The sequence below is a fragment of the Coenobita brevimanus genome, chromosome 61 (genome assembly GCF_032717465.1).
Source record: "Coenobita brevimanus isolate Jiangsu-jjx chromosome 61, ASM3271746v2, whole genome shotgun sequence".
NCBI lineage: Eukaryota > Metazoa > Arthropoda > Malacostraca > Decapoda > Coenobitidae > Coenobita > Coenobita brevimanus.
In genome coordinates, this window is record NC_137014.1 from 33,783,376 (window position 1) to 33,795,070 (window position 11,695).

The window sequence follows — 11,695 nt, forward strand, 5'->3', positions numbered from 1 at the left end:
AACTATGCGTTGCTCTCATAGACCTGACGTATTGCAACAGGTAAAACGCCTGATGTGCAGTCCGTTAGAGGAGTGGGCGGGACGGGTTGAGACGGTGGCTGCTGGTGTTTGGGTCTCTATGTCTGAATCTACATCAATCCATACTAGGTCCACTGCCGGGTCAAATCTTCTTCTCAGAGGGAGGGTGATAACCAGAAGTAACCCTCCCCCATGTTGGCAATGTACGAAGGGGAAAAAATAGAACGGGAATAAAAGCACAAGAGGTAAATAACAAGTGTTGCTCTCATATACCTGGCCTCTTACGACACGGGAAAAACTATCAGGACCAAAGTTATAGCTGCTGTGAATGCACTTCAGCATTTCATTCAAACTAACACAGGCTGATCTTCAACAGGGAAGACTAGTGCTGGCAATGAAGGAGTAAAAGAAAACAAATGGCGAAACGGGTAATAGCAAGGGAAAAAGAGTTGAAGGCCAAATCAGAACACGTTCTAACTTTGGCTGCTCAAAATGCATATTATCATCATCAGAAGATTCTGGACCGATGCCTGAACAAGCCTCGCACGTCCCCCAGCCAGCCTTGCTGTTAGAGATTGTCACAACTTCTCTCCCCAGCGATGCAGAGGTTCTCTCGGAATTTAAATAAGCTTCTTGCCTGAGTTATCTGAGGACCTGACGAGACCGAGACCGTTCCAGGTCGAGGACGAGAACGTGTTTAACAGCGACACTCCCCAAGACCTTACTCGATATGGGCGCCAAAGTTTAAGGTGGTGGAATATCAGATGTTGCTCCTGCAAACTTACTGGCAACGTCTTGAGCACCTCCTCCTACCAGTTACTTCTGCATATATATTACTATCACGACCAGAAGTTTGCCGGTACATGAAAATTTTGCTTGTGAGATCAATACCAATACAAGGTACACGAAATAAAAGTATGAGATGGAAGGATACTCTGACGTTTGGGGAGGAAAAAGACATTTTCGTAAATATAATGCCGGTAGGAGACTGTCAGCGAAATTCTGCTTCTGACTACCATATGTTACTCCCTTCGAACACGACCAGCAACAATCATTATAACATCCAGGTCCCCGATTGTACTGCGAGGCGAATAAGGACAAAAGGGAAACAGGTTAAAATAATCTGACCTGCCTACTTATCCACTCCCTAATGAAGGCGTAATAAACACACACACACACACACACACACACACACACACACACACACACACACACACCATCTCCTGCAGGATACACTAATTCAACCCGAGATAATTCGATAACCCTTCGCCGGCCAAGTGGATTAGCCCCACTCCTGGTCTGAGGTCAGGAGGCTACTGATGGTGATGGTTAATATTATAGCGATAGATTTTGGGGAGAGGAGGGCGCAGTCCGCTACATTTCCTAACAGCGAGTTCAGTCTCCAGAACCCAAAGCACATGTGTAATGGATTTAAAAACGTACATATATTCCAAATTAATGTAAGCTTGAATATTGCTTAAACATTTTTTTTTTTTTTGAGGGGGGCGATAACTGAATCGATGAAGTCTGAAAAAAAAACTAATTAAGCAAAACAGAAAAAAGATAAGACACAAATAGAGAAGATAAATACAATTGGTAAAACAAACTAACAAACCATGCGTTATGTTCAGAATACTTAACATTTAATCTGAACACTTTATTAGCTTTGCAATTTAGTAACCAAACCCTGGGGTCGTTGCACATTAATACAAAACTTTGTTTTTAACCTCTAACGCTGGCTATATATCCATTAATTTATCTCTTCCCGAATACTCATCTAAATCACATATCTTCATCCATTTTATTAGTTTCCCTAAATGTTTAAAATACTATCCGTTTCTGTGCAATAGGTAGTTCATTCTAGTTAACAACCAACTTAGCAATTATCATGAGAAATTTTGCTCCAAGTTTATTTCGTGTGTAAGGTAGAATAAAGGAAGGATGTGAGGTGATGTGGGAGAAAGGACAAAATTGTGTGTGTGTGTGTGTGTGTGTGTGTGTGTGTGTGTGTGTGTGTGTGTGTGTGTGTGTGTGTGTGTGTGTGTGTGTGTGTGTGTGTGTGTGTGTGTGTGTGTGTGTGTGTGTGTGTGTGCGCGTGTGTGTGTGAAATAGTGACAGGTGTGAGTGAGAGACGGGTAACAACACAAAGCTCCCAACTAATTCCCGTCTCATTTCCACAGTGGGCGGACCAGCATGACCTTACTGCCAGCGCCACACTTGCTGCTGCTCCTGCTGTATGTGTTGCTGTGTGCCGGCGCTGCGTTCGGCCAGGTGGCACTTAGGGCTGAACCACTCATCACTGGACCGCTCGGGCCGGGGTCGCGACGGGCCGGCCGAGTGGGCGGGGGTGGAATAGGACAGGGACCTCAATGGGCGGGACGGGGCCCTCCTAATACCACGAATATTGAGAGCTCCCTGGCTGCCATATTTAGGGGGGTGGCATATGGGATCTCCACCGAGCCTACTACTCCACCCACCTCCACCTCCACTACTCCACCTCCTACACCTCCACCCAAGCCTTCCAGTGATGCTGGAGAGGAGAACTGGAATGGTCTGGATGAGTATGCGCTGGATGGGGATGGCCCTCTCACTTCAGCCAGCCCGCCCTCAGTGGTGGTGCGGGCGGGGGCGGGGGCGGGGCCAGGGGCAGTGTGGGTAGGTGAGCTGGGACAGGCGTGGGTGGTACATGTGTATGTGACAGGGGGGATGTTCACGGTGGTGGGCGTGGCAGGTGTGGTTGGGGTTGGAAGGGTTCGAGGGGCAGGGAGCTTGTTGCCCCTGCCACATTATCTTTCCCTGCACCTGTTAATGGTCGCCGCCGCCGCCGCACGCTGTCTCCATCTGTTCCATGACCCTTACGGCACGGTGGGGATGCTGCCACAGGGTTTGGCAGCTGTGGCGGAGGAGGTGGCATGGCCGTGCTTGACGGCGGCTTTGGCGGTGGTGGTGTTGGGTGTGGTGGGGGCGTGGCGGCGACCCCCACACCCCCCCGCCCACCACGCCCCCCTCACCCTGGCAGCCATCACCATTTTCCACCTAGCCCTGGCTATCACCACCCACGTCCTAGCCCTCCACCACCCCACCCACGCCGGGCCACTGCGAGCCGCAGCCCAGACGGCCACAGCGGCGTGGGGCGGGGTGGTGGGTATAGGTGGGGTGGCAGGGACGGGGCGAGTAGTGAGGGGGCTGGCCCACCCAGCTGCCCGCCTCACCACCATCCCCGCCCGTGCTGCGCTCCAGCACGCCGCTCGTCTGACTTTGGTGGCCGCCGTCATCCAAATGGGCGTGGCAGCACTGCATCTATACAGTCTACTCGGCCCACCAGACGCCCTGCACGTGCCTCCCACCCGTCCGTGGCACTGGCTGGCGGTGGAGGGTGCTAGGGGCGGTCTACAGGTGGTGGCGTGGCTCCTGCTGGCCCTCGCTGCACTCCGCCCACCCTCCCCACCCCACCACACCTACCGGCTCGCCCATCGCCCACCCTCACACCCTGCCAAGACCGAGGCCCGGCTGTGGCGTGGGCTGTGGGCAGAACTGTGGCGTGGGCGGTGTGGAAGCTCCGGACGGGACAGTGCCCACACCCGTGTCTTGCCCGCACCGCCACTACCCCGCCAGGGCCCTCGTAGCCATTCCCTCACTGCCCGAGCCCATACCCACCCCAACTGCCCACCCTCCGTCCCCTGCTTTCCCCCACCTCCACAGCGGGCGACCTCAGAGGTGCATCTGCTGTGGAGTCGCGCCCGTGCCCGTGATGCTCCGCCATCAGGCTGTTCCTCCCGTCCTCCTTCCCTGGTGGTCAGTGACACTGCCCTTGCCCGGCTAGCTCCTCCACCCTCACCCCCTGCCCTCAGCACCCAGCAGGAAGAGAAGGAGGATCCCCGCGCGTACGACCAACACCTGTATTACAACATGGAGCCTGCACCCGAGTCGTCCAGCCCGGATCACCCCAAGTCACTAGGCAACAGGCGAAAATCGTGGTGTGGGGGCACGTCACCCCCCTCGTCCCCTTCCCCTACCACCAGTGCCGATCCAGCAGTGTACGAAGACAGTGACGGCGCCGAGTACCAGCTGCCATACGCTGCCCCACCACCACTCCCAGCTCCACTAATCCCCCGCCACCGTCCCTCCCCACCTCTGAACGTCGCAGACTTCCCCGCACCTAGGAGTTCACCCCCAACCACCCACTTCTGTCACGGGGCCACCCCACACACACCTCGCCACTCCTCCCGTCCTCCCAACGCTTCCCAGCCCGATCTTGTGCCCCGTCCAGACTCCCCTCCGCCTCCTCAGGCCCATGTTTGGTGGGCGGGGCAGCAACCACCACCAGGGGCACCAAGATTTAGGCCCTCAGAGGACAAGCAAGGGCGTTCTTCCGAGGAGGCATCGCGGGTAGCCCATGTGACCTGCCAAGCACACAAGTCTACCAGAGGGGTTGGTGAAGGGGAGGGGGGAAGGGGTGGAGGGTGTGGCAATCAAGGGCAGCTGTCTGCTAGAGCGGCCGGTGAGGGAGATGGAGGAAGGACTGCAGGCAAGGACAGCATGGGGCAGCAGCAACCAAGACCCCAGGATCAATCCCAGGAGAAGGGGCGACCCTGCATGCACTGTTCCCGCCCTATTCCACCCCCCACACAGGGCTCCACCCCACGTCTACCCCCTCTGCCTGCACCAGCAACTCCTGTCCCACCAAAACTCCCCCGTCGCCCACATCACACTACAGATGGCGCCACGCAAACTGATACAGGCACCCCTCCACCACCTGCACCACCTCCACCACCACCACCGACGTCCCTCCCCCCCTCCCACGCGTCTCTCCCCCCTTCTCACGATACGAACCCCCGTCCCACCCCCTCTGCCCCGCCCGAAGCAGCCCTGGATCCGTGACCCTCCCGCACCACCTGTCACCACTCCATGCCTCAAGTGGTGGTGGCGGTGGACGCTCCAAAAAGTGGTATGAAGGCTAAGTGGCTATGACGAGCACACTAAGTGATTATGACGAGTATACTAAGTGATTATGACGAGTATACTAAGTGGCTATGACAAGAGTACCAGGTGCTTATGGCAGTGGTACTAAGTGGCTATGATATGTGTCCTAAGTGGCTAAAACAGGTGTACTGATGGATGTGACATGTGTAATAAGCAGCTATAACAAGTGTGCTAGGTGGCCAAGACAAGTGTATCATATAGTAATGAGGTGCCAGGTAAAGGGATCAGAAGGAAATACGACACATATGTGATTAGGAAAGATGTACAGAATAACACAATAACTGAGAAAATACGGCAGAGATGTGAACAGGAAAAAAGATATGGCCTTGGAAATATAAGGAACAGTTGTGAGTTGGAAAGGAATACGGAATAAATGTAACCATGAAAAATACAGAACATAATTACACAGGAAAAAATAGGGAACACACACCGGTATAAATAATAAAGAAATACGGAACAGACGAAACTAGAAATGAAATATGGAACACACATGACTTGGAGAGAAATACAGAATAGATATAACTGAAAAACATTACGGAAGTGATTAGAAATACGGAACACGTGGAGAGGAAAGACAAGAAATACGGAACTAGGAAATACGTAACTAGGGGTCGTATTCTAAGTGGTTTTGGAGATTTCGTAACAGATCTTCCACAGCGATTTTTTCAACACATTACACTTCAATAACCTCTTGTATGGTACTGATACAAACTACACTAGACCATGGAGTAACGTGGCTAAACTGCTTCTGGGGAGTTGCCGTGTTAACCAAAACCGTGTTACACAAAAATGAGAAATAAAGACTGCTTAATGACCACTTGGCCAGTCAACCTTTTCTCGTATATCCCTACCAAAAATGCTCTAAACACCTTTTCAGTACATCAGTGTTATAACACTACTGTATACACACACACACACACACACACACACACACACACAGTCGAGTAAACCCAACTGAAATGTCACGCTCAGCTGGAGATGCGTTACAGTTGTCCCTCAAAGGGACCAGCGTAGTCGTGTAGGTATTAATGGAATATAGCTCCACAAGAGAATATCAAGGTATAATACGTATCATAAATCGCTAAGAATGGGGTGATACGAAGGGTACAATGCCATTTAAAATGCTCTCCTGGCAAAGAATTGCGGAGCAATCGCAATTGGGAAAGAAATACGAATGGGTATGACTAAAAGAGAGGCAGGATACGCGTGACTATGACTTGAATACGGAACAAATATCAGTAATATATATATATATATATATATATATATATATATATATATATATATATATATATATATATATATATGGAACAGAAGTCACTAAGAAAGAAATACAAAACAGATGTCGCTAGCAATTATCCAGCATACAGTAGACGTGACTAAGAGAAAAAAATAGTACAGGTGTGGCTCGGAAAGAAATGCAACACATGTAACGTAGAAAAAATACGAATGATATGTGATGAATCACGGTGGCACGAGGAAAAAAATGGGTGGGAGGGAAAAACAGAAGACTTAAGATCTGTATTATTAAAAATGAAAGCGCAAAGGTGTGGACAAGCCCCCAGTTATTGTCGATAATTTTTAAGCATGCGGTGATGATAAAGCATGTATCGTTGCAGGCTGGACGCATTTAGCAGTTACTGATGATCCACACACGACCTTCCAAAATGACGGGCTTGCTTACACTTCCGCACATTCTATTTTAATGATACGTGCATTTCGAATTACACAGAACTAAAGAAAAAAATTATGCAGTTCCAAATGCTAAAGAAGTAAGAACTTAAGGCCTCATCCCACTGCGGTGGGAATGGAACACTCTAACACAGGGTAAATTGTGTGATTTTATAAGTCAAGGTAAAAGCTGGATGAGGAACACTCCGTTTCATTAGACCCATTCTAAGTAATTTGGTTCTCAGCGTCCCGTTGAAATTGGGTGTTACTAGCGACGTTGAAGACATTCATTATTATGATCGAGTCAGTTTCTGTGTGCAGCATGCAGCTATGTATTGATGCACTATATGCTTATAGAAATATTTAATGAATGCCTAAGTCGATCTGGAGCACTTCTGATTTAGTTCCAACTTTTACCGCAACCTACACAATCGAACAACCTGCATCACAACATGTGCCGAATTTCACTTCGCATCAGAGATGTCGCAACATCTGATCTTCAGCGATTTATTTTACCTATTGCATCTTATTATACACTTATACCTTGGTAGAGAAAACTATATCGATACCGTGAAGCATATTAATAAGAGAAAACTAAGGTGTAATACACATAATAAATCACAAAAGAACAGATACTTCGAAATCTCCACAACCAGTTACAGTGCGGCCCTACCGACCTCAGTGTGGAGAGGCCACTAAGCCCCTGTCTGTACTCCCTCCCATCCATTCTATTCAAATACCGAGCAACCTGATGTGGATGCCCAGTGGATGTAAAAAGATAAATAGTATGAAGTGGTTTGCAGATAATGGTTCACGTAAAGTACGGAGTGTCCAGGAAAATGGGCTAGATTCTCTCCTGCCATCTGTACCATGAAAGTTCATATTCTATTCTAGCTGCCTCCATATGTCTCCATTCACTTCAAGATAGGCGTCCAGAACTGGAGGGGTTTGATATAGCCTTCATTAACCCGTTCAGTACTCTGGCGCTCTCCGAAAATAAACAGAAAATCGTATAGAAATGGCCAGAATAAAGTAGAAAAACACATCAGACGGAGGGAGTTAACCACGTCAAAGCAGTGACTTTTTTACAATATTTTCTTGCTACACCCAGACGTTTTTATTCAGGTTAGGAGGAGAGATCGGGGTGTGAAGGGGTTAAAGGAGACAGTTTCAAACCATGTCACCTTAATGGTTTCCGCAAAGTTAACAAAATCGTCTGGAGGTAACAAGAATAAAGAATTACATCATATCAACAGATTGAAGGTTTTCGAAGTCGGACAAGAAGTTTGGGTTTGGTGCCATTACAACCTCCCTTCCATCTTCCGTGTGTGTGTGTGCGTGTGCGTGTGTGTAGCCCTATGAGCGTAGATTGGACAATCGTGTACACTCGGGGACAAAATTCCTCCTAACATATCAACTCTTCGTCCTATTGCTTTCCTCTGCTGGCTAACATTTAATAGACGAAAATTCCGATAATATTTCAGCTCTTCTGATGTTTATTTCTCCCTGCTGACTAACACACGTAAGACAAATGTTCGGATATTTCACCCCTTCTGCTACTCATTCCCCTCTACTGACTAACGCTCCTAGCACAAAAGTTCGCCTAATTTTTCACCTCTCCCATTTATCACGTTCCTCTCCTTGCTAACACTCACAGGACAAAAATTCGCTCAATATTTCTCCTCATATACCTCTCACTGTGCTGGCTAATGCTTGTAAGACAAAAGTTCCCCTCATATTTCACCTCTTCTGTTCACTTCCTCTATTGGCCCAAATTCCTGTGCTAAAACGGGCTTCGTCTGTTTATCTGCCCGTAAATTACGCTCTTTTGAACTGGTGCATCAGGGAGAAAAGTGCCGGACATACCCCTGGGCAAGAGAGTAGATGCAGTGGAATTGTAGGTAAACTTTTGCCCCATGAGTGTACACCTCGCTCATTTACCAACACATAAAGAAGGTTGTGAGTGCTGAAAACCTTTGTAAAGCGACGTTGTGTAAGTTTGTATAAAAATATATTTATACACAGAAACATAAAAAATCAAACTCTACCTGTGATTGTTTAGAGAATAAAATGTTTTAGGTTAAAAAGGGTGTTTGCACTAACCAAGCGTCTTCGTAACCCTGCATGTTTACGGTAAGTTTGTGATTGTTGCTTGTGTGTTTATTATTTGCTTATTGTGGGAGAACAAAAATCGTCCATCGTAAAGAGGAAAAAACTGAAGCTGTTAATGGAAGAAGTATAGACAGACAGACAGATAGATATACCAAAATGTGGGAAAGATGTTTATTCATTGCATGGAACAAAACTGGCCCGATCTGGACCCTCTTCATACCGAAATGGGGTCCAGATCGGATATGTTGCATCCTTTGAATAAATGGCTTCTCCATGTGTGTGTACAATTTTTCCATCTGAACAATTTGTGGCACTGTACTCTCATGGTACAGAGTTCATCATTCCCGGCTAGAGCGTTGAGAGATTTTTAGACATTTTTGGTATCGTAGGTATCACTTGAGTATACTAAAATAATCTGATGTTAGTTGGAATAAAAGGCACAGGAGGAAATTCATATCTAGAGAATCAAGAGAGAAGAATTAAATGTATAGTGGTAATACATATCCGAAGGGCCAAGAGAGCAGCGGCATTTCGTCCCGTCCCTCCGGTCGTTGGAGTGAGGTAGCCCAGCATAAATCTAAAGGGCGTTGCCAATCGACCAAGGCAGCGAAATGGTAAATAAATAAAGGGAGAGCCACGGGGGAATGGAGGTGCAGCAGTGGACCTGTATTTCTTGTTGCTTCACACACACACACACACACACACACACACACACACACACACACACCTATCTCATCAACCAACAACATGCACTACAAGTGGTCAAGTGGACGGAAAAATTGTTTGCTTTCTGAAAGGTCATGAGTTCGACCCCAGTCTGAAATGAGCAAAAAACAGAATTTATTAATCTTTCAGAAGTCCCCAACAAATGCCACTACACCAGCCCTGCATGCGAGAACTCCAGCATTACACAGTAGGAACGGTGGATACTTAAGTGCCAAAGCAGTGGCATGTGAAAGTGTGCGGAACATGGGAGGACTGCTCATCCTTAGAGAACGGTCTGTTAAATCTATGACCCCGAGTCGTACCATGAAAAATATTTATACATTATATGTGAGGGTTGCGTCATAGTGAAGTTTATTGTCTCCTAGTTCATCATTTTTATACTGCACCCCATTATCACAGTCATTCTACGTCAAAATTATTGCAAATTGTCATAATTACTCGATCAAGTTCCTACGAAATGGCGATGAGAAGTACCGTCACTAACAACACTGGTATCGGTCTTGCTGTGAGTTTCAAGGACTTACTGCATTGATTCTAGTCTGTTGCCAGCCAATATACAACCCTACACTCTACTCTAGTTGGTTTGTTTTCACCTGAGGGAACTGGGACATTTCCATAACTTGAACACAAGTGGTTGCATGAAATCTGATAAGCCCGTTTATGAGGTTGAAATGAGTCTCCTTGGTTACTACAGTCGGCTTGTGTTGACCTGACAATTGAGTTGAATACTTAGTTCTGGCTGCGTGAAATTTGATGAACCCTAGTTGCGGGGCCCTGCTAGCAGCTGGGACAGGCCCACTAACGAATTAGTCTCTGAGTCACTCGCAGTAAGGAGAGTCACTCGTTGCAACCAGTTGAGAACTGGGTCAGACTGGAGCCTCCAGGGCAGCTCCAGTAATCATCCCTGTGTGTAACTGGATGTTAGGCAAGGTTTACCAGGAAGCTGAGTTTTATTCACAAAGATTAGTTAAATTTTTAAACTTAATACCTTAGAATTCTTTATGGATACGAAGCCAAATTCATTAATTAACCCCATTTGGGTCTCCTTAGTCCCTTTTTGTTCCTTTTTAGATCGAGCCCCCAAGGGTCCGACAGTAAAGAGCTTGTACAGTATGTTGTACTTTCGAGGTACGAGTGAGTCTCTGGCTACTGGTCAAACTGACCCTCCAATCTGACAAAACTTGTCATTATAAGAGTTGAAAGAGGCTAGCAATCTTCGTCGTGTTAGAAAAACGCTCAACATATTATTCTAATCATTATTTTCAAATGTCGATTACATAATTCACGTTAATGCGCATTACTATGTATCTTCTTTTTTGCCAGTCTTTCTTTTGCACACTCATACCACCTTACTCTCATTTGCCAGTGCTCTCTCTCTCTCTCTCTCTCTCTCTCTCTCTCTCACAATATTTCTCCCTCAACCAGTGCACGTACAATATTCATTTCTGTACCACGCTAATGTCTCTACCCAACACATTAATCACCCAATCAATACACACCCAAGCACTTGGCATTAGCACACTGTTTCGTCCGCAGTCTGTCCGCTCCAACTGACGCTTTATGGGTGCAAAAAGTTCTAGCAGAAGAAAGGAAATAAAGCTCGCGTAATTGTTTTTTTTATCTTTTTTTTTTTCGTTTTATGTTTGGCAGCTGGGATTCTCAATTAATGGAAAGTGTCAGGGTGATGTGTGGCTCCTTTGTGCGGCCTTAAACTCGCTCAATCCCACGATGCATTTCTTATATCATTCTTAGCACCAGCATGTCTTTTTTTATTACTGTTCTCCAGTTTGGGGGAGCCGTGGTGATGGGGTGAATGAAGACCGTGTATAACCCTTCCTGTTTAGTCAATCCCTCCTGAGCTGAATAAAATCGTCTGGATGTAGCACAAAAAAAATACGTCACCGGATTGAAAAGGTTTACCACTACAATCCAACAGCGTACTTTTCTTGTGTCATTCTTATCACCATCTGGGGCCTGCAATCAGCTCAGGAGAGGCTTCTTGAACTGGGTGGATAAATATAGTCTTCGTAAAAGTCTCTAAAAGGCCGCTATCTTCAGGTGAATACAATACCTAGAGATACCAGTAAGAATAAAACACACACACACACACACACACACACACACATCACGATTCAAAGGGTTAATGGTACTGTACGTGTCAGAGTGATATGTAGTTCCTTTGTGT

General features: G+C 47.0%; 1 protein-coding gene across 1 annotated transcript; it reads left to right on the plus strand.

Annotated features, from left to right (window-relative positions):
• The first annotated feature begins 2,211 nt into the window (after window positions 1-2,211).
• On the plus strand, window positions 2,212-10,685 carry LOC145403738 (uncharacterized). The gene is made up of 2 exons (XM_080275418.1): window positions 2,212-4,759; window positions 10,582-10,685. The coding sequence occupies exons 1-2, from the start codon at window positions 2,212-2,214 to the stop codon at window positions 10,683-10,685; spliced, it is 2,652 nt and encodes an 883-aa protein (XP_080131544.1).
• The last annotated feature ends 1,010 nt before the right edge of the window (window positions 10,686-11,695 follow it).

Bases quoted from the DNA above. Each gene is read 5' to 3' on its own strand.
- LOC145403738 (XM_080275418.1), top strand. From the start codon at position 2,212: ATGACCTTACTGCCAGCGCCACACTTGCTGCTGCTCCTGCTGTATGTG. The intron at 4,760-10,581 runs GCACCCCTCCAC...GTTCCTTTTTAG, and splicing joins CGCCACGCAAACTGATACAG to ATCGAGCCCCCAAGGGTCCG.